Below are 23,270 nucleotides of genomic sequence, written 5' to 3' on the forward strand. Positions count from 1 at the left end.
ACTTCTTGCCGGAACATGCATACATCTGGGCCGCGTCCTGTTGCCACTTCCTGGCCTAGGCTGACCACGATTTGCATATAAAAAGCATTTAAACGCAACAAATTGCATGTAAATTGTTTTTTTTTTTTTTTGTTTGTACCCGGACAAAACTCGCCACTAATTATGCTCATTCAGAAGTGTTGACATAAATCTCCGAATTCGTAGAGCCTGGACCGGCAGCAGCACTGTCCCGTAGAGGGGTGCCATTTTGCTGCGGCTGGACCAGTGTGTCCTGTCTATAAATTTGAAATTATTTTCGGCAGCACCGCAGCCCGAACGCGACCACTGCCAATGCCCGTTCCCAGTAGCCAGTCCCATTGTCAGCGGCTTGTCCTAACAACGTGTTAATGTCGTCCCGGTCTAACCCTTTCGGCGGCCGCATTCTCTCGGCTCGTCCTCGTCCTTGTCCTCGTCAGTGCTTGACACTAATGTGCCGCATTACAAACTGTTGAGCAATTTAATTTAATGTACACTCGGAGTTGCCGAGCTCTTTCTTTTTTTTTTTCGTTGTCTGGGCGACCACTTTGCAGTTGCTTAAGATTTATTTGAATTTGACTGGCAGGCTAGGGTTAAAGCGTCTTCCTGCGCCTGAGCATTTAGCGCTTACTTCAAAATTTATTACCTACGAAAATTTTGCGGTTTTTTTGTATTATTTTTGGTTCATTAAATATAATTTCATGCTCCCAGAGTTTTGACTTAATTAAGTTGCATTTTCAAACTGAAGCAGCTCTCAAGTGTATTTTCGAATACGACTTAATGAGTTGGAAAAATGTCGCACAGAAAATGCACAGGCGTTCTAATTTATGCAAATTAAGCAAATATGCCTGTACTTTAAAATCAAAAAATTGTGGTTAGTTTTTGGCATAAAAAGACATCTGTGAAATTTCAATGGAATTTTAGAATATGTACAAAACATTTCTGGCTTAACTCAAACTTGATTTTGCTATCGAAAATAATCAAATAAAAAATTATATTTTAATTAATTTCGATTAAAATCCATGTTTGAATGACAAATTTCTTTTAAGACAAATGATACTTTCGTGTGGTAACTCTTTAATTAATAAAATTTGTCACACTTCCCAAGCTCACTCAGGCATAAGACGCCTCGCTTTTAGACAATCGCGATGGCTTAGACAAAAAGAGGAAAAACTCATTACAGAATTTTCGACAGCCCACACACATACACACCAATTGTCAGACTTGGCGGCAATCCTTTCTATCCTGTCTCTGCTAATCACAAAAACGTGACGTCATTCGCCACGCCTTTATTATGATTTTTATTAATGATGCCGCATTACTATATCATATGCATAAAGCGAGAATTCTTACATTAGAATGACCCAAAAAAAGAATAAACAAAACCAATTTGTCTGTGAGACGAAGTGCGAAACTTAGGCCGTGTTTTAATCCGCGCGTTTAATTGAAATTGGCTTTGTTGCCTCGAGGTATTATGCGGGTCCTGAGTCCAGTGGTGGGTTAGACACTGGTAGCTGCCTTTGCACATTGTCAAATCTTATAGATATTAATGATGTTTAGACATACAACCGAATTACGAAACAATTAATTATGATTTTCTTATTGGCTTTGACTTTTGCGTGACTCTTGGCTCTTGGTTGGGGTTGAGGCCAGATGGGGTTAAGCTTAACCCGAAATAAAAGTGTTGTATTGTGCCCGCATCATGAGACTTGTTTATATTTTTTAAATGTAACATTTTCATTTTTACTTAGTAATTAAAAGTTATTAGCCAACAAGACGAGTTGTCTGTTTTCATCTTATTAAAATATTTGCTGGTATATTGAAATTGAAACTAATTAAGATCTTACGAAAATAAGAATCTTGCTAATCCAATATAAATGATCACACTGAGCTATTTAATTTAACTAAAAAAATATTAATATCTTTAGAAATATATTCTGTTTCAATATCTTGTGTAGAATTATACAATTATACAATACAATTTAATTCGACAAAACGGGAATCAACTTAAATAAAGAGCGTTAATTCCTGATAGTTCTGATACTAGTTAGATACTACCTTTCCACTAAGTACACCCCCGTGGAAAATAGAAATCTTCCCGTATTGATATCGACTTCTATTTAAAACTATGTTTGCAGTGCATAGAATAAAGAACCAAGTTTTGGAATCAACGCTTTCCGCCCATGTTATTCCAGCGGTGAGAATCTTGAAGCTAAGAATAAACTTTCGTTTATTAAAAGTTAGCCCAAAAAATTTTTGAATCGCATTTTCCACCGATGAAGCTTGGATTCTGCGAAAAGTGTGAAACACGTCTCAAATGATTTTTCTTAAAGATCTTTGGAAATAAATTTTAACACGAAACGTCACTCATCAAATCTTTCACCCCCATTTCTACCAAGGAGGATTTTCGAAAAGTGTGAATTAACCCTCAAATAAATTTGAACAAAGATCTTTGAAAATGAGTTTCATACATAAGTTTTTCGCGATATTTCCATACATGCTGGTAGAATTTCCAGAAACCCCGCCTTAACGTGCACCTTTATCACATAAGGTAACTACAGTGCAAATTTCAGCTTCCTAGCTCTTACGGTTTGGGCTGTGCGTTGATCACCAATCAGTCTGTCAGTCAGACAGTCAGTCAGGACAAACAGTATATATATAGAGATATTATATTTTCTTCCTTGATATATTTTCGATGATATATGGCTACTTCATCATATCTTCGACATTACAATATTAAACGAAATGTGTTTCTGGACTTACTGAAACGCAAGCCCCTCGCTTTTTGTGTTTTTTGTTTGCAGCCCGCTGATTTTGCTCCCATAATTCAAGGCTTATCGCGGCCAATCGGCCATAATTCTTATGCCTGACATAATGTACCTCACATTGTTGTTTATCGTTGCAATTTTTCTACGTTCTTATGCTTCTTATGCTCAGCACTTTGGCAACTTTTTAGCAATTTACAAAATATGGCATAATTCTGGCGAAGACATGCCCGGCGGGGCATGATTTTTACAACTACAACGTGTAGCTTGTATTATTGCCCACTTATTGACTTAATGTGCATCGAGATAGCGATAGCAATTCGAATTCAGTTGATATATGTATGTACAGCTAGAAAAGCTGAGATCCTTGCAACAGATTTCAGTGAAAGTGCACAGCGGGTTGGCCCAGAACAGATGAACCCCGGGCAAGGCAGCTGTGCGACAAAAGTCAAATGCCAACTAATTAAAAGTCTCAAAGGTTTCGTGACACCAACAAGATCATTAATAAGGATTTCGCGACAAGCCTTTTGCGTCGTTTTCTAAAATTCTCACGTTTTCCGAGTGGATATACGTTTCTCTGTGTGTGTGTGTGTGTGTGTGTGTGTGCAATGAGACAAAAGTCAAAACGGTAGCAATGCAAATATTTATATAAGTTACTTTTGTTGCTATTTTTTCTTGAAATGTCAGCTGCGAACAAAAGGGTTAATGAGTTCAGCAGCAACAACGACAACAAGGCGGCTACTTAAAGTCCTGATTAATGATGTATTCCAACCAGAAAACAGTTAAAAAAGCAGCCTTCGCATATATGCATAGAATATGAAAAAACTTTGCATAAAATCATTAATTAAGCGCAGCCATAGGATCGCAGGTACAATATAATATGCAAATTCAATTTTTTCAAGTAAAGCTGTTTTGAAAAATCACATCATTTCCAATTATAAATTCATTGAAATGACATTTAGGCCCGAAGAAACTCAACTCCATCAGTCACAAGCTTCACACTGCTTAGGGTCGTGGTAGAAAAATAAAAACCAAACAACAACCCATCATAGTTAAATATAATAAATGTTTGTTTTCACTTTTTTTTCGGCTATATGCAAATTGTCGGTTTTCTCCCAGCTCCACACTCAATTAACTTTGTTGTCAATCAAATGCAAATATTGTGGTTCGGTTTGGCAATGCACAATATTTTTTGTTTTTCCTTGTCCTGGGGTGGGAAGGCAACTGCAATTTGTTGCTGCTATTGTGGCTCATTAGAATTGCTCAATTATTCCATCAATATGCATTGTCGTTAATCGAATTTCGAATCATCTTCATGGATTGCGCTTTAACCGGCGCGAAAACTCATGAATATTTAAATGGCCACCGTGGGGCATAGCAATTTTTTTGGTTACAGCAGAAAGGAGTAGAATGTGTTATCGAAAATGCCTTTGATTTGACAGGGCCTTAAAGATTTGCCTGGGAAAGTTTAGCTAGCGTGACGAGCAGCTGGCAGTAAACTATGCGCTAGCATAGTATTAGCATAATCTTAAAGAATCTAATTTCATTCGTTATTTATTGGCTAATCCGTATCTATCAAGATTTGGAGTGTACATTTTTGGCAGTGTGTTGTCGAACAAGCATTAAAGTGAAAACAAGCAACAACTTGGCAACATTCTCATCATCGTCGCATGAGGTTTGCCCCGTTTCACTCTGGATGATCAATCAAAATCTGAATTTTAATGTTATGCGGTGCATGAAACCAAACAGGAATAACAAAACAACCGAAAAACGAATAACCATATCCTGAATATTCACACAAAACAAAGCGAATAGCAAAAAGTGCACAAGAATTTTCAATGCGACAGCCAAAAAAGGGTGCGCTGGCATTTTTCTAACCCTTGTAAAAAGCAAAATATTTGGAAAATTAAAAAAAAAAGAATAGTAGAAAGAAAAGCCGAATGGAAAAAAATGCAAAAAAACAGTTTGACGGTGTGTGGCAACCAGTAACCAGTAGCTGCCGCAGCAAAATAGTAAAAATTGTAGAAAATCCTATTAAGCGTTTCCTGGGCGAGTTCCGCGTCTGTTGCTGAAGGTATCGACAGTTTTTTTTTTTGTGAAGCTTGTTGGCATAAAAATCACACCAGGAGCGTTATGGAGAAAGGGAGACGGAAAAGATGGTAGAAGGGAAGAGCGTAAGCTACCCACATGCTTTTGACACTTGGCTTTGGTTTGGGGGCAATTTCCCTTTTGCGCTTCAGTCAGTGGCTTAAATGTCTAATTTAAATGCATGCGCTTTTAACAGTTGTAGACAGAGATTGATGATTGTTTTTGAATTGGCTCGGTCTTTCGAAAATCGCATTGAAGTTCTTTTTGGGCACTCTACTCGCATATAATTGCTAACAAATAGATTGGGTTTGGGCATGGGAAATCAAAAAGCTTTTGCTCATTAACTTATATGTTTATATGAATGGAAGGGAAACCCTGTCGGAACGCAGGTGCAGATTTTCCCTTAGAGCAAGGGAAAAGCAACCCCCACAACAACAACTCCTTCACATATGACACACATGAGATGTCATCTACTCTATTTTCAGGCCGTAAATTTATGATCTCTAACAAATCAAGTTGGACATGCTCACTTAACAAAACAAAGGCCAACTTTTTGTGCTTAGGTGTATAAAATTTAAAGCATTTATCGTAAATTTTGATCGCTGCCGCTATAAAAACTGATAACAACAGCGCCATGGACATCAAACAACATGTGGGGAGCCCCTCGGTCAGTTCCCGGTGGTATCGGACAACCCTTAACCGCACAAAAACACACACACACACATCCTGTTTGCTTCACAGACAATGGACTATCTCTGATTAGGAAGTGGAAAACAATAAAAGGCTACCCACATTTGAAAGGCGACACTCTGAGCCATTGCGCCAACTAGAACGGATGTCATTAGGCCTATTTAAAGTAGTTTTGGCCGCAAGGCAAATTATACAAAGTATACAGCAGCGGAAATCGTAAACACAATCCATGCCCTCTCCTCGCGTCCTCTGGCCAGTCCTGGACCCAATTTATCAGCCAGACTGACAATCCAATTGCAATTCGTTGCGCCTTTGCCAGGGGTCAGATTTTGTCACAATGCACTGCAAGCGCCTAAATAAATGTCAAAATCAATTTTTCAGCCACCGACGCAGCCGATAAAATCCGATCCCGACTCGCTTTCAATTAGTGTCGCTCAATTGATTCTTTAAAATGCCATTTTTGGGCTCTTGTTGCGGCACGTAGTAGCTTCCATCGGTTACGCTTCAAAAAACCGAATTCCACAGTAGCGAACCTACCTAACAATATTGCCACAAATTAAGTTGCATGCAACACGCCAATAAGGGTTGACACATCACCGAAAGAGTTACAGTTTTTTAAAAACCATTGCACAGTTGAAAATTTAATAAATTTATAGAAGTATTAATTGTTTAATGTGGCATTTTAGTAATTATGAAGTTAAGCAAAATCTTGTTGAATAGTCGGGCATAATATTAAAAAAAAAATGTTTATAAAATTTTTCATAAATAATTGAATTTATCTAAACCTCAAAAGTGAGAAAAATTCAGTTTGGATATCTGTAGAAACAATGCAATATATTGCTAAATTATTCGACTCTCTCATGAATAATTTAATCTCAATCTTCGAAAAATGTTGTTAAAACTGAAACTTAAAACTTATTTTTTACCCCGCCCACTAAAACCTGCGCCCTTTGCTGCCTGCAGTAGACAACACAACCCCAATTGGAATCGTCAACAGCAAAGGTTTCTTAGTATCATCTTAAAGACCCAAACTATTTTCACAGAACTCGTACCCATAGGTATTCCCTAAAGTAAACCGTCGCCTCTCTCGTTTTTCTCTCGCAGCTGTTGTGCAAAATATTCTCACAATTTCCGCAATATTTTGTATTTTTTATGGTTTTGTGTTTTATTAATTGCTGCAAATTTACTGCAAATTTAACACGCGGCCCCTTTTGAAATCCATCAAAATGCATGTGTCAAAACCAAGTCCCAAAATATATATCAAAACAATAAAATAAACGGGCAAAAAAATCCATAAGAAAACATATTAAAAACGCGCCGTCATAAATATTTTGAAAGAAGCGAAACCATAAAAATGCAGTGTGAAATTTATAGAAAAAAAAAGAAAATAAAAAGCTGAAACGAGTCGAAATGCAGTGCGAATTTCACACAGTAAAAAAATATGATGAAAACAACCCAAAATGCAATTGATATAAGTTTTTGCTTCTGTTGCTTGGGGAGGGGGAGGGGGTTGTTTCGGTCGTTTTGTTTGAGTCGGGTAAAGTGGGTAGAGCCAATAAATGCCCATCAATGAGCAGCGTCGATCCTTCTTTGAATGCAGTTTTGAAAACAGTTTAAATTTGATTTGGGTGCACAGTTTCTTTTGGGAAGGGTTGGGCAACCCTTCCAAGCGAACCGCGACTGGCCACTGAAGCGTTGCGTCCAAGCGCTAAATAAATCATTTCTCTTCGATTAATTCGCTTGCTGACATGTGGAGAGTGCGCACACACACACACACACACACTGGCACACACAGTCACATGTGTGTACGATACGGATTTGCGTGTATGGTGCGGGAAAGGGTTACGGGTTACGGGCTTAGAGGGTGACGGCTAAACGGCCGCTACTCATGTCAAATTTTGGCTTTTGCTCCGCTTTGTAGTGGCATGGAAAATTGTTTTTTATGCGCGCCGCACCAACTCGGTCATAAGTTATAAATTAGTCGACTTTTCAAGTGCTTTAAAGTCGCAAAGGGGTTGGGCATGGATTTAAGGAAAACCCTCTCTCTTTTCCTTTGCCGGCAACCAATGACATTTCCACGTCATTGAATTCCTTGGGTAACCTTTTTTTTATATGCATATATATTTTTTTAAATTGTTGCCCCTCGCATTGTGCGTAACAATTGGCACTTATGTCTCGAGCATTTTTAAGTGCATTGATTAATTTTTATTTTGATCGTTTTGAAATCAATATTGTTTGCAAATTTCTGTAAATACGATGCTGCTGCCTAACCCTACAAACAGTTGGTGTGTGTAATTTGACGTTATTTGCAACGCCCAACACAGTTGTTGCCACTTTAAAAAAAAAGGGTCTATACTTGAGGCCATAAACTAACAAGAGCTACTGTGGAATTTATGTAGTGGAAGTGTGTTAAAAGGATTGCAAGTTGAGTAGCGTGAGAAAGCTGATGTTGAGAATTAACTAGGATGATAATCTTACAATCTATTGTTGCAAACTTTATTGCTTCAAAAATGGCAAACGGACGTTGCTTAGTTCATTTTACAAAGCGAAGAAGTTAAGAATAAAGATTGTGTTTAACAATTCAACTAAATAGACAGCGGACATTTGGGTCCTCTGTGCCTCTCATTAGAAAATACACTGTTTTGCATTTATTTTCCCTGGCTTCAAAGCTTTCATCTCTCATACTGGAAAGGTATGACTGCCAAGCTAGGAAAGTCTCAGGCTGCTTAAAGCAGGACAATACTCTAGAATGTGCTCTGGAATTTCTTTGATCTCAAAGCAGAATCTGCGTGTATCCTCTACAATTATGAGCTCGTTAAGATACTTGTGTAGTGTAGAATGTCCTATTTGGAAGCCTGGGGTAACCCGAAGTAAGTTGTAGCTTGTGTTAAGGTAATCCTTAGTTGGTTTTTATCAGAGCCAACGAGGAGTATTTTGGTAGTTTTTCTCGCATGCTCGTTGCGTTTCTTTATGAAAGATTTGGGTTTCTAGAACGGAAAGATGATCCGCTTTCTTCCCGGTCGTTGATCTTATTTACAGGCATACATAGACCTGGATAGTTACTTAGACTCAACGCACTGCCACACTAGCTCAGATATGACCTTTAAAGCGGTCAATGATTTTCAAAGCAAGAACAGACATTGTTTTGAACTATTTTTTTTTGTCTCTCTCAATTACCCTTTACACTCCAAAGTGAATTGCATAACCCTTTGCCGATCGTGCCCAAACATTTAATAACTTAATCGAGTCACACACACGCCCAGTAAGCCACCCAAGTAAGTAAGACACACACACACATACTGACATTATTAACAATTACGTCACGAGCGTGGCTCACTTTTAACCCTAGAGATAATTTAATCAGCGCTACTTCAAGTAGGTAATGCTGTCCACAATAATACGACAATAAGAAAGGGAGCAAAACATGAGAATGGGAATCAGAATGAGAGTGAGGATGAGGATGAGGATGACGACGGGCAGGCAGCAGGCTGCAGGCAGTCATGAGCTCATGTGTGAGATTTACGCGTTCGCCTTTCACTCGAGGCAACTGAAATCAAAGCGTAACAAATTGCGGGCACTCTCGACGAGCAGGGATAACAGTGGCAGCGGCAGAGGGGCAGACAACTTTCACTGCACGGATTAGCAGGCACGTGACTTTTTTCCAATGCGAAACAGTCGGCACCGAAGGAACCTTTGTTTGCCCGTTCGAGTATTGAAAGCCGATTATATGTACGAGTATTTACACTTCATTATTATGTGCATGATGATGTTGATGGAGGACAATGGTCAACTGGTCAGCCGGTCAGCCGTTTGTCCATGCGCTCCGCTGGGCTACTTAATTATGTCACATTGGGCAAATTTATTAATTTCTTGTGCCTGGGCCGTGCAAATCGATTTGCTGTTATCAATATATCTATTAATATGCATTGGCATTGGCATTGGAACGCCTTATTGACATGTGAAGGGTGTGGCCAATTTGCATGCTACTGACACGCGTCGCTCGTCTCGCGCAGATCAAAGAGATGACCGGCGGAATGGTGGGGCGGGCTGCCGGTTATGCAAATAAAAGTCAGCTTGTCAATAAATGTGCTTGGACATAGGTCAATGAGTGCTACTTAATCAATGTCAGCAGCGAGCAGCCTGGGAAGAACTCACTAAATGCCATTCTCCATGGCTGTCATAAAGGGACTGAGGAGGAGTTCATGCACAGGGCGGCAGAACTGAATAACTAAGCAGCTGATTTAACATATTCAATAAAAAAAAGGCGAGGACTTGTCGAGAATGTAATCATTATAAGCTGCAAATAAATCATTGCTTTGTGTTGCATGAAAACTTGATGGTTGATACAATAGAACCGAGTTTTAGTAGTTGCTGGCTCGAGTCCCAGGCTAATGTATAAATTTAGCATTGTCTTAGCCAGAGGCCAAGGCCAAGGCCTTACTAAAGTCAACAGTATGGAACTGGTACTTAAATTCATAGCTAGCAGATAATAACCGACATCGCATGGATAAAAACGGCTTTGAGGACATACAAAGCTAAAATTTCCACTATGCGCCTATGAATTGAAAAAATATATTGTGCCTTAACAAATCTTAGATCCCTAAACTTCGTGCTCAGTCTGCCAACAAAAAGGAAATATTAAAATATATGTTGCTGGATTTCCACCCGCGATCTGCGGCTTGTTAGTCCAGCGCTTAAACTGGAAAACATTTTATAATTATAATAATGATCATTATTATTAGTATTTTCAGCTTCCAAATACCACACTGTGCCAGCACTGTTGGTGTCTAATGATTAGCCAACTACCAAAATAGGTGGCATTGATATAATGGCAGGGCCACCAGCTAACAGCCGCAATGAACTGAGCTCAGCTGAACTTAGCTTAACTCACACTCAAACTCAGTTTCAACTGAACTCAACTCAACTCTTTGTCAAGCATTTTCAATTTCGTTAATGACCCAAAAGTGCCGTAAAGCAATTTATACACGGTCAGGAGGGCTACGTGCCCAAGAGCTGAGCCCAGCTCACTGACACAAGACAAATAATAGCGCAGCAGGACATTGACAACAACACCCGAGAAACGAGAGCCGAACGATGAAAATTGAGAAAATGGGGAAAACAGACAGACGGACAGAAACACAGTCTATGGCAACTGGTCAGTAATTGACTGCCGTTGCCTTTGCCGTTGCAGTTGCAGTTGATGGTCGCTGGCTGTGTTGCCTGCTGGTCACTGGCCAAACGCCGATAATGAAGCGCAATTGTTGAACGTGGCAACAAATTTTTGGGAGCAACATACAAAGTGCAACTGCAACAAGCGTTCCTCTGTTTGGGGGGGAGGGGGCCGTAATTAATCATATTCGTGGCACCAGTTGCCGTCTACCAATCGACTTTTTTTATGGGCACTCATAAAGCATTGACGATATACTACCCTGGGTTATTTTCAGCTAATTTAAGGTGTTGCCTCCAGTGCAAGACGTAAATAAATCATTAATTTTGTTTGGCCAAACACTTGGAGACTTTTTACAAATGCATTTTGTAGAAAACGCATATATAAGTTGGTTTTTTTTTTCTCATTCTGGGACCGCCTGCGGTTTTGTGGGTGTTGACACACGTTTAAACGCAGGGAAATAGTCTGAGCCTGGGCAATGAATCACAAGATTAATGAAACGATAAGGTTTGAGCACTAAATGTCAATCTAGCAATCTGAAGAAGCCTCCGTTTCAAAGCACTACAAACAATTAACTCGGCCCCACCTACCGACAACCCAATCTACCCAAGTCCAACTCGACAGATAGGCCAACAAAAAGCCATTGAGCTTCATTGCCAGTTGAGTTTTTCCGCCTTTGATATTTGATTTGCCTTTTCCGACTTACTTATGTGTCTAACTGCAAGTATCAGCATCAAGTAGAACTTCGTTTGTGGTCATATTGCGTTTCACTTTTGCTCCACTTTCAGTTTTTGCGTCAATTTGCGTTGGGGGCGTTGTTTGCTTAAGTCAAGAAACTGGGTCACTGCTGTGACTCGGGGGCGTACATGTGCCTGGTGCCTGGGTTAGTGTACTTTCCACACACACAAAAAAAAAAAAAATCAATAGACCCGCTTGTAATTAGCTTTTGACTTAAAGTGCATGCGAAGTTCCGCTTCGGCTTAGTTGTAGCTGGCTGTGACTCATTTCCACGGACAATAAACCCATTATTACAATCCATTGTTTTGGTTTATTAGCATGCACACTCGCAACAGGACATTGAATTGAATCTACTTAAACTATTGAAATTTTTATTTTTCCCCTTAATAACACACTCATCCTATAGTCTTTTTATAAATAAGCCAGGAAACTTCTGTACTATATTGTGATCTTAGATTTATTCTCGTCTTCTCCGACTGATGCTCATCCTACAGCCTTAAATAATTTGTCCACTCTTCTGAGAAGGATTTTATTCCAATGCTATCTCTGAGAAGAAAATATTTTCCCAACAAGTAGCCTTTGTACGTGAAATCGCGTCTTCGACTATGTGAATAACTAACAACTACTTTATTAAAAATAAATTATTTTTGAGTTCATTAAATAATGAAATCTAAAAGTTCTGAGCATAACCCCACATTACTTGTTGTGTTCATTTGAAGTTGGCCTCAAACATGTGTTTCGCAATTAACTACAAATATTTTATCATTAATTGCCTCACACATTCCCAGCATAATTGCCGGCGCTGAAAATTCAATCCCATACACGAGCATAACACGCGACAAAAAGTGGCAACATTTGCATACCCTACAATTTCCGAGTCGCTTATCGTTGCCAAAAATCAAGCCACACGCGAAAAACCAAAAGGTTACTTAACAGAAAAAAAACTGAGCATTTAACCCTAACCGGCAAAAGCAAATGGGCCGCGGGTCAGCCGAAGGACCCTAATTTCCAGATCGCTTGTTGTCATGTCACGACAATTAAATATGTTCAGTGCGCTTTTGCGCGATTTAAATTAAGATAATGCGGCAAATTAGCGACCCGAAATGTTTGCATAATTATTGTACAACAATTTTGACTGTCCGAGTTATCAGTGAGCGTCGATCATTTGTCACAGATGTTACATTTGGGGTACAACTCAGCTCTAGGGGGTGCGCGACCCTGATGACTCGAGCATTTCCCAGTTAACTTTGTTTTTCTTTTCTCTCGCTCTTTTTTTTTGTGAACTGCGGTTGCTTTTAAGCAGCGTAACCTTTTAATTTAACCCTTGCCGCAACTTGTGGCATGACACCACAGAAATATGTTGTGCCAAAAAATTGTTTTCCCTTCAAGGTGACATATTGGTTTTGACGATAAGCATCGGTAAATGGTTGTCCTTATGGCATGTGGGCGATAGGGTTGACCCGGCTGGCAAAGGGTTCATGCACCACACGGACAGACATTTTCAGATGTCAAACAAAGGTGAGATTTGTTTTACGTAAGAAAAACGAAATCTTTGATACAAATGTGTAAATATATAGAGGTCCCATAAGTTTTTCCACTAAAGGATTTTGACCTCTTTAGATCTCTTTTAAGAAATTCTAAAATAAAATCTTTAAATATATATATCTAGGACAAAGTTAACGGGGCTCGTGAGTTGTGATTAAACATTCCCTTTAATAAGGCTTTTAACGTTTTAAGACAACCTTTATCCTTTTACAACCATGTCTATATTAAGCTAAGGTTTGGTTTGCAAAAATCAAAGCAAACATTGATAAATAGTTGAATTTTAAAGTAGGCTTTTTATAACTATATCGTAATTCCTAGAATGATCTAGAGAGCGAAGGGATGGATGCTAGGGAGAGAACTGAGGATGTGAACCTTCAAAAGTTGTCCAATATGCAAGGTGAAATGGAAGAAAATGCTAATGGAACCGTCTATACCGCACTCCCAACATCTGGGGTATACACAGATGTGAATGTGTTGGAGTAAGTGGATATATTACAAAAAGATATTTCTTAATTAATGTGTTTAATTTACACTACTTAAGGTGCAAACGTTCCAATTTCAGTGCTAATGAATGTAAGTAGCTTTGTATTGATTCATATGATCATATTTAACAATTGGTCAATTTATTCGCACAGACCGAAGCCAAAACGCCAGCTATGAGCAGAATCATTTTGACAGAAGCAACGAAGGGGCCTTCGGCTACTGTAACTATGCTCCATCCCAAGCTTTTACTGGAAATTGCCAAACTGATTTCTTCGACTGTCCAACTACTAGCAAAAAGGCAGCTAGTCAAAATTATGCAGTCGACTCTTGCTGCTGTAACCCAAGCCAGTCAGAGTTTCAATATTCCAATCTAGGCAATATGACAAATAACTTAAATATAGATCGTAATACTGCTGGAATGGTTGGCTTTGACCCAGCCCCTAATATAACTCCATCTTTGGACGGTCATGAATATGATGGACTACACAATACGAATCAAAATGCACAGCCATTTTATTCAGACCCTTCATTGATGTCTTATCATGGAATGACGAATCCAGATCAGTTAAATGCTTGTCCCTTCCACAACATGGATGTTTACAGCGCTGAATTTTCATGTTCAGGTGGAAGGGGCAATAATTTTAATCATTTCCCGAATGGAACTCTCATGGACCTACATATGCCTGGAGCCATGCATAAATCATGTCCTTTCTATAGTGCAGAATCGCCATCGCTAGGCGACAATTATGATGTCGGCGGGTTATTTCCCGATATGTGTGGCACCCAGCAGAGCGAGTTTTACGGTTTAGGAAACGGAAACGCTATGCACGCTCTGCACGGGCTGCCCTACCTAATGTGCCAAACAAACTAGGTCCAGCAGATACACAAGTGTTAATTGTTAAATCAGTAGCTGTTTGTAAGCGATGGAAATTAATAGCTTATAGTAAAGACATATATACGAACATGTAAGAAAGACAGAATAAATTCAACAATTATCGGAAAAATTAAACAAACTGTTTTTATATTATATCAATTTAAATGTTGAATTAAATAAAGGGAACACTTGGCCGAAAAAATCAATACCTCTTAATAAAATGCAAGACATTTTATTATTTTTTGAGACAATTCTGATACCATCTCAAAAAACTCAAATCCAGTAAAGAATTCGATCCCGAAAAGCTAGAGAAAAACACATTTGATGTTTTTTATAACTTTAACAATACCCAAAAATTGAAGACAAATTTTGTTTCGGTTATATTGGTTTTTGTATAAAATTGTATTTATTTTTGAATGTCTTATAAAAAACTTGGGTAATTTGCTTACAAATTTGTTGCAAGCTTTTTACATTTGATTAATTTTTTTTTTTGCTGCGTACACAAAATGCCCAAATAAAACAAATAATATCGTTTGTAATTTTGCTAAAGTCAATAATAATCGTAAAATATGCTTAAGATTTGTTTTCTTGTAATTGTATCAAAATTGCTTAAAATATGAAATTTGTATTTTATTTTTCTGCTTTCGTGAGTTTTTTACTTTGTTTTACTGTTGAGTTGTTTGCGGTTCGGCGGATTTTGCTTTTTCATAATTTGTTGTAGTTTATTGACACCCATTTTTTGTTTATTATTTTTTTTGTTATTCTTTGTATATATAAAAATTGTCTGCTTAGAATCTATTTTGTACAATGTAGTTGTTGTCTTTGTTGTATTTCATTTGTTACATTTTGTTGGTTCAGTAAGAATATCATAATTTAGTATTTGTTTTTTGTGTGGGGTACATTTATATTTTACGCTAGTAGAAATGCTAAAATTTGACATATAGTTGCATATACTTAGTAATATGTGTGGCATATGTACTTTAATGTAGTATATATGATAGTGTTTAGTGTTGTTTTGACTGTTTAGTTGTAGACACAGATTCTAATTAGTTAAATGGCTATATTTTAGGTTTTTGTTTTAAATCAAAATTTGTAAATGAACGAGTCCTGCAGCTACGCCTATTTGAACCAACTTTTACAACCCGAAACCTTTTACATCTGAAACTTAAACTTACAAAATGCTCACTGCTCAGCTCTTCCCCTCTCTCAATCTCTCTCGTTCTTGCCTTTTGGCAAAGATTACTACAAAAATTTGACACCAAAAAGTACCAATAAAATATTATATCACTTTCAGCAAATCGATGACAAATTTTGAATTTTCTTAAAAATCGTTTAAATACTCAAATATAAAATACATTTCGTTAGCACTTTCAACTTTACAAACTCCTCTCAACCAACTTCAAACTCCATAATCCCAAAAAATCACAATGCGCTTTGATTGAGCTGCCACCAAAATAACTGTACAATAGTCAGTTGTGTGTAGTCTTAGCGTCTCCTAATCAAATATCTACTCCCGTCGCTTCGCAGTCGCATCAGTCACATCTTCAACTCCATCTGCATCTTCTATGTTTGCATCTGCATCGCTTGTGCCGCTGCTGATCTCGAACGAGATTTGAATGACCGTCGGCCTGCGCTGTGCGGGATTGTAGCTGTAGAGGCGCAAGGCGTAGCAAAAGATTTGGGCCAACAGCTCCCAGCAGCCAAACTCCGACATGGACATGGCACCCTGTTCGCGTCCCAGCGGCACCGATATGTTGGCGCGAAATTGTGTATTGCCGGCGCGTTGTTGACGTTGTTGTTGTTGTTGCCGCTGCTGCTGCTGTTGTCGGGACTCGTGCTGTCTGGGATTCGCTGGACTGGAGCCGACGCTGCCTGCTGCTTGTTGCGCACTTTGTTGCCTGCTTCTGGCCAACAGTTGCGCCTGATCGGGTATAAAGTAAGCAATTGCCATTGTCTTGTGTATTTTTTTTTTTTTTTTTTTTTGATTTATCAAAAAACTGAAAAATTTCACTTATTGCACTTGTTGTCTATTTGCAAAGCACTTTTATTTAAGTCTTCAGAAAATTTGCACTTCTGTGAGTTTTCACCAAAACTTTTCTGATTTGGCGCCAAAACGGAAACTTTGCGATTTTGGCTTTCGGTTTTTACGTATATGGAAAGTACATTAAAACAATATGCCGTATACGAGCTGCTCTTGCGTCTGTTGCTGCCTTTTCCAAGGTTCTGAGTGGACTGACTGTAAATATCCTTGCCGCAGTCACTTTTATAAAATAGCTGCGCCGGGCAGCAGCAACGACGACAGCGGCTCTCGTGCTTCCTAGGAAGCAACACGGCGCTCGCTCGGGCAAATGTCACCCCCCCGTGCACACAGACACACACAGGCAGCGGTGTGTGGATGGAGTGTGTGTGCTTTGTTTATGCCAACAACCAACCAATTGAACCACCAACCACAGCCACTCACACCACAAACTGTGATGGTGACGGGCGCAGTTCGCTTGCCACCCCAAAAAAGTCACAGTCACGGCTGGGCTTTGGCTTTCTTACCTTTCGCGAGAGAATAAGCCAGAGAGAACGCGAGAGAGCGAGCAAACAGAAAGCAGCTAGCGAGCGACAGAACGTGTTACGTTACGTTCGCTTACGTTTGACGTAAAGTAATGCCAAAGGGAGGGTGGTTAACGCGATTTTCGAATAAGGGGCGTCTTTCATATGGTGCTGTATGGGTTTGTCAGGCCAAGTACTCAAATGAGGGGAATATATTCGAAGTTCGAATTGATTTCGAATGCTTGTGAGTAATTTCTATGCTTGGGAATCAACAATTGTTAGTTGCTTGCAATCTCCCCTTTGGCTTAGGAATATGGAAAAATCACTCTTTATGGTGCATAAAGACAATATAAGTTATATTTAAAAGATAATATTAAAAAAAAATAATGGCTTTCAAGCATTTTACTTCTTATAAATACCATTTTTCCTCCTATTGATTATATTAAACTTTATATTAAGCTAAGACGTCCCTCAACTCGCCTTTTACAATGCTCAATATGAAATTTTGGGGAGAAACCATTCAACCTCCTTTAACTTGACACCCATCGCAACGTTTTTTCAACTCGTTACGCTTGGCATTTAAGCTTGGAGCTCCCAAACCTTCAACTTGGCCCGCTTAACACACCCACTCAAAACAACGGGAATCCGAGTTTAGCCTTGAAACAAACTGTTCCGGCTCCAGCAAACATTTGCCACTGGCCTTGATGTCCCCCATGTTACACAGAGTTGGCTCATCCATTATGATAAACCACTTCCTGCTAGTTTGCAGTCCACACACTAAAACAAATGGCATTTCGAGTTGTTACAATTTAAAAGAGGAAAGAAATATTGTCAGCGGAATGCCAAAGATTTAATACACTTGTTTAGGTATATTAGAAAATAAGGTATATGTAAAACACTTCTAACAGCAAATATATTGTTGCAAGTCTTGTCCATTAGCTGAGAACTCACATATTCAAACTTAATTTCGAATTTTATTAACCAATAGAAGTCCTTTAAATAATTTAATTTGGAACCGACCAACAATGTAAGAATTTTAATTTATTTGATACAATGTTTGCTTATCCACTTATCTTTTCGTTATGAACAGAAGGATATATATTTATATATATAGACCTTATTGCAACTGCCTTGCAAACTGCACGACAAATTTAGAATACCCTCGGCACAAAAAACGGTATATATAAAAATGCCAAACGAGCTTTTTGCCGCTTGTTGCTTGTTGCTAGGGGCGCTCCACGTTTCAATGTCAGTGCCAAGGCCAAGTGGCTGCCATTTGTGTGGTAAATGGCACATAGCAAATTTGCCTCCTCCAAAGCTTTGCTGAATTTGTTTCAAGGACACGCCGGCCGGCAACGAGCGTCCCTTCAATTTTCCTTTTTGTGCGTGTGGCCTTGACAGTGAAAATCGTTTAGGGCGCGCTCCCTACTGGTTTGCTGCGTGGGCGGCTCTAAGCATTTGATTTTGACACAGTTGATAGCACGTGCTCTTTATGTTGGGTATTATAAAGCTGTCAAGGTCGTTGGGTATTGATTAAATGTGCAGAGAGTTGTGTGTACAAAGTCAAAAAGGTTATGTTTGCAAACGGTAGAATGTCTTAAAGTCAGCTTTTGGCTTTAAAGACGCATTCATTATTTATTCGTCAGCTATAATTTCTTCTGCACAATTTGCCATATCAATATATCCCACCTGCTGCAACTCCACATTAAGTGAAGAGTTTAATCTGAACGGCAACTGCGCCCAAACTAGCTGCCTGCCGCTTGCAACTTGCAACGCTGCTTATCAGCAATAAGCAGCTGCCGCAGCTGTTAACTGCACTTGAAGCTCATTAAAAATTTGCAGCAGCCAAGTTGGCAGTTATTTGCGTAGCGCCAGGGAAAATGCAATAAAAGTGCGCTCGGCATATGAAAAGCTGCCACACACGACGGCAATGAAATCCAAAAGTGCACTTTACACATTTGTGCGTAATGATTTTCCATTAACGTAAATTTGAATTAACAGCGGAATGAAGAGTATAAACGTAATTACAAGAATGCCAATGTTAAAACAACACGCGCCACCCACACTACCCGCGAGCCTACCGACGAACCGGTGGTCGGGCGTTGCTCAGGCAATTGATAAATGCCAATGGCATTGACTACCCTCAGAGGTCCACAGTTGAATACTCAATCCTTTGGCCGACTCCTGTGCTGGCACGGAGGCGTGGTTCGAGCCTGATTGTCACACAAAATGTTGCGGCTGCTGACATGAACTTCTCTACTCCCGACTCGGCGTGCTAGGGATCCTTCTGGCCCCACTCCCACCGCCCGGCTGCTGTTTATGGTAATTATTTATTTTGGACAGCCGTTGCCGCATTTGTATAGACTTTTCATCATTGCCATAAACATAAAATTTTATGTTAATGATCCTGTCTTCTGTTGGTTGGTTATGTTGCTTTTGTTATTGCTCTGTCTGTTTCATATTGCATTTGTTGCTCTTAATGTGCTTTGCCCAGTGGGTGGAGTCAGAGGTTTGTTGTGATAAGGTGAGAAGTGGAAACTTCGCATTGAATATTCATTGGAATTTCGAAATTTGAAGAGGTTTAATGAAAGTCTTAGTCGATTCAAGCAAGGACAGAAATCTGTTAACGATTCCAGATCTTAAACGAGATGTGCTTCACGGATTATATTGAGTAACTAAAATTGGGGTAATACAAAAAATGCCTTTAAGATATATATACAAGAAATAGTTATAGTCAGCTTTTGATATAACATATTTTAACTGAGTTAGCTAAGTTTTTTCATAGTTCATAGTTCCCAACAATAAATAGCTGCAAATTTTTCTTCATCAATTTGATTTATAATCGACTTAAAAGTTTTTCTACTGTTTAAATAACTCAGCTATAGAAAAACCACATGTTATGTGTGCTATACATATTTCATGAAATTAAAGCTTTACATTATTATATTTCTGGTTGCCTAGTGAATTGAATTTGAGACAGATGTGTATATGCGTATTCATCAGCTTTCAATTTGCTGTTGCCACAATGAACATTGCGTTTATTGACGGACACCATGAAGCATGGTTTATAATTTGAAATATCAAGAAATTTCCTTTACTTGCAACTTTACCCCATAGCCAAGCACTGTGCATGTAATATCCCTTACTCCACATATGCTACGCAGCACTTGAGCCCCTCGGCTCGAGACCTAAAGAGTCCCAATTGTGCCGCTGTGTGTAACTACTTAAGCCTCATCATCCGCGTTTTAATGCCCATCAGCCAATGCCAGTTCAGCTCACAGTCAGTAACAACAAGTTCATTGTGTGCCCAGCTCTATAAGGACCACAACTTTCCAACAACAACATCAAAACCAACAACACACGCTTACAGATACACATATACAAACACACACTTTCACTGTGCTGTGCAATTATTTCATGCATTGTTCAAGGATTGTTCGACTGCTTTTTGCAAAAATTTTCTTTGTATAACGTGGAAGGCAAAGTGTTGTCAGGGGATTTACGCGTTTACAATGAAGAGGCCAGCAACAGGACGAGTAGCAGGACCTGGCCCGGAGAACCAACGGAAATGGCAACAATGCGCACCAGCCTGTCCGAACAGAAAACAATTGACCGAGGGTTGGGCCGAGAGGATTACGCATCAGTTTACAAGATGCGCTCGGCACTTAATGATTTCCACTTATGCATTGCAGACATCATGACCACGACGACCATGCCCATGCCAATGCCCATGCCCTTGCACATAGAGAAACTCATATTCGATGATGGTTAGCCATTTTCCAAAGTGCATCCAGAGGCCCATCAAGTGTCACTCATTCTACCATATTGCGGCCTGCTGCTGGCACACGGACTTGCAATCCTTTTGCTAATCTATATGTAAATTTTGCACAACAGACAAGATACTTTGGGGCCAGATAACAAGCGTAAGCTAACAAGAGTTCGATAGCCTGTCAACACATCGAATCATTTATACCCTGTATCACGATAATATGTAGATGGCAAAATACTACAACAAGCAGGGTATTATAATTGTGTTTTTCAGCTGAGCCTCAAAGCTCGGATATCTGCTGACCAATACTCAAAGCTTAAATGTACACGTACTCGACATATCCTTAGATACCCTCCTTATTAAGGATATACTTAGTAACAGTCGCAGCCATCGTTTGCAGATGACGTCATGTAAAGTGTTTGACAAATGGCTTTAAAAGACAAAACGCGTTTGGACTAAGACAAAAAAAGCTGACAACATACTAAAAAGTTGACAAAGTGTTGGCAAGTGTCAGGCCCAGGACGACGACCAGGCCAAGGCACGCACATCCTTGCTGCCGTTTTGCATATGTGTCGACTGCTGTCTAAGTGTGCGTAAAAGATAAATAATCATGTGATATCATCAGCATGACGAGGCGATGGCGCTGGAAGCGTTGAAGCGACTCGCAGCGTGCGCCAAAAATTAATTTCATACATTTTAAAATTTCAATTTATTTTGCAGCGCACGAATGCGCGACGTCTTCAAGCAGACAACACACCCACAATCTCTCTCAACCAACCCAGCAACCCAAATAAACCCAAACCCAAGGCCAGCTGTCTCATGTGTGTGTGTGTGTGTGTGTGCTTGTCTCCTGGCTTGGCTTTTGTTTTTCTTTCGCCTGGCCGTGTGTCGTTTTTCTTCTTGTGCTCGTCCTTTTTTCACACTTGTCACTTGCATTTTTGACATTTCTGTTAGTTAAAGGGCGTAAGGCAAGCGAAAGAGGGGGGTATACGGATATGGGATCTGGTTGGTAGCGCTGTCAGCCGTTAATTAATTATGTGTATGCAGTCGGAATGACAGTCTGGCTAAGTGCACTGAGGGCCAACCACTGTTGCTGGCTTAAACATATAGATACTTATTTGACGTCCATTTGGAATGCATCCAGAGTAATTAACAAAGGGCAATATGATAGCATGCGCATGAGATTGAGACAGGATGGCAACTTACATGGACATTCTCTTGGAGTATGTGTACATATGCATATAACAAAAGGTTGATTATACAAATCGCTTGGGTCTTTATAAATTTTGTGGTCTCCAATCACTTTCTCATCCGATCTGCGTTTAAGAAGTTTATTAATTTTAAGATGAAAAATATAAAAAATTAAACAGTATCTTTTTACCATATAACCGGTGTGTCGCCTTGTCCTTTAGAGATCAGCCGGTCTCCAAAGACTTTATGGATTTTAAGTAGAAAATTGTTCAATATCCTTTTACGATATATCCATTTACCTTTATGATTTTTCTATCTCTCCCTTATTCGCCTTTCTTAGACTATGTTTTCAACAAGCATCTTATTTCAAATATTCCACCGTAAATCTAAAATTAGATAAAGATTAAGAGTTTAGATTAAGCGTAATACAAAACTATATCACAAATCAAATCCGAATCTTCCCTCTAAATAATACGTTTGCAGAAATCTTATATCCGCACTTATTCAGTAGTTTTCTCACAAAGGCTCACAAAGAGTGATGGAACATAATTAAATAAAAAATAATAACAGACTATCATTTTCGAATATAACCAAAGCATATCCCCTAAGAGTTCTGTTCTATTCCAGTCACTAAAACCAAAATACTCTGGGAAAAAACTTTTTTATAGCTTTTTGATTAGTTTCTGTCGCTTAAAGTCCGCTGGGAGTCCAAGTGGAGTCAATTTAAATTAAAAGAAACACGCGCTGTTGCATATTGAAATGTTTTTTGTCGGGACCGGGGAACAGGGGCACGGACAAAAGTTAAATTGCAGGTATTTAAGCATTTTATATAAAATTCATCATCATCAGGCGTCCGCCAGAGTTAATGAAGAAGTGCCACACGCTCCTGCACCCGAATCCTGAACCCCATGGCCCCTGGCCCCTGGCCAGTAGCAGCCAGCAGGCACTTTCCTGTGCATTATTTAGCACGTCAAAAAGTTCATAACTGCGCTGCGCTCGTGAATTGTAATTTTTCTTTCGCCAACGCGCACACTTTCATTACTTCATCACTTCAGGACGAGAGCATGAGCAGAAGGAGGGCTGAGGAGCGGGGGCAACTTTTGCATCGGTAGTGCGCGCCATTTATTATGCTATGAAATTTGAGTCTGAGTTTTGTTTATGTATAAAGACGACGATGACGATGCGAAGGAGTCGAGGCGCAAGAGTTTTTCATTTACTCCTTTTTATGATTTTCAAGTTAATGTTCATTTATGGTGGTTACACGTCGACTTTTGGAGTTTGTTTAATTAGACGGTGTGGATTTTATTTCAAAGGAGTTGAGCCAGCGAATAAAAGACACAGCCCGAGAAGCTACGAATGGGGGGAAGAAAAGTTGTTTATGTTTAATCGGGAAGCTGAAAGGTA

At 39.3% G+C, this 23,270-nt stretch overlaps 2 protein-coding genes across 2 annotated transcripts; one reads left to right on the forward strand and one right to left on the reverse strand.

Annotated features, from left to right (window-relative positions):
- The first annotated feature begins 13,268 nt into the window (after positions 1-13,268).
- Positions 13,269-14,504, forward strand: LOC135433136 (uncharacterized). Its single transcript, XM_064689101.1, has 3 exons — positions 13,269-13,487; positions 13,550-13,581; positions 13,644-14,504. The coding sequence occupies exons 1-3, from the start codon at positions 13,348-13,350 to the stop codon at positions 14,360-14,362; spliced, it is 891 nt and encodes a 296-aa protein (XP_064545171.1). The 5' UTR covers positions 13,269-13,347; the 3' UTR covers positions 14,363-14,504.
- Positions 14,505-15,175: 671 nt separating this feature from the next.
- grim lies at positions 15,176-16,338 on the reverse strand. The gene has a single exon (XM_064689280.1). The coding sequence runs from the start codon at positions 16,314-16,316 to the stop codon at positions 15,873-15,875; it is 444 nt and encodes a 147-aa protein (XP_064545350.1). The 5' UTR covers positions 16,317-16,338; the 3' UTR covers positions 15,176-15,872.
- Between the last annotated feature and the right edge of the window lie 6,932 nt (positions 16,339-23,270).

The sequence above is a fragment of the Drosophila montana genome, unplaced genomic scaffold, assembly GCF_035044405.1.
Source record: "Drosophila montana isolate Dmon_TW-CO22-7 unplaced genomic scaffold, ASM3504440v1 contig_3217_1, whole genome shotgun sequence".
Lineage (NCBI taxonomy): Eukaryota > Metazoa > Arthropoda > Insecta > Diptera > Drosophilidae > Drosophila > Drosophila montana.

Coding starts and splice junctions, on each gene's coding strand:
- grim (XM_064689280.1), bottom strand. CDS start 16,316: ATGGCAATTGCTTACTTTATACCCGATCAGGCGCAACTGTTGGCCAGA.
- LOC135433136 (XM_064689101.1), top strand. CDS start 13,348: ATGGATGCTAGGGAGAGAACTGAGGATGTGAACCTTCAAAAGTTGTCC. Junction 13,488..13,549: donor ACAGATGTGAATGTGTTGGA/GTAAGTGGATAT, acceptor ACACTACTTAAG/GTGCAAACGTTCCAATTTCA. Junction 13,582..13,643: donor CAATTTCAGTGCTAATGAAT/GTAAGTAGCTTT, acceptor TTATTCGCACAG/ACCGAAGCCAAAACGCCAGC.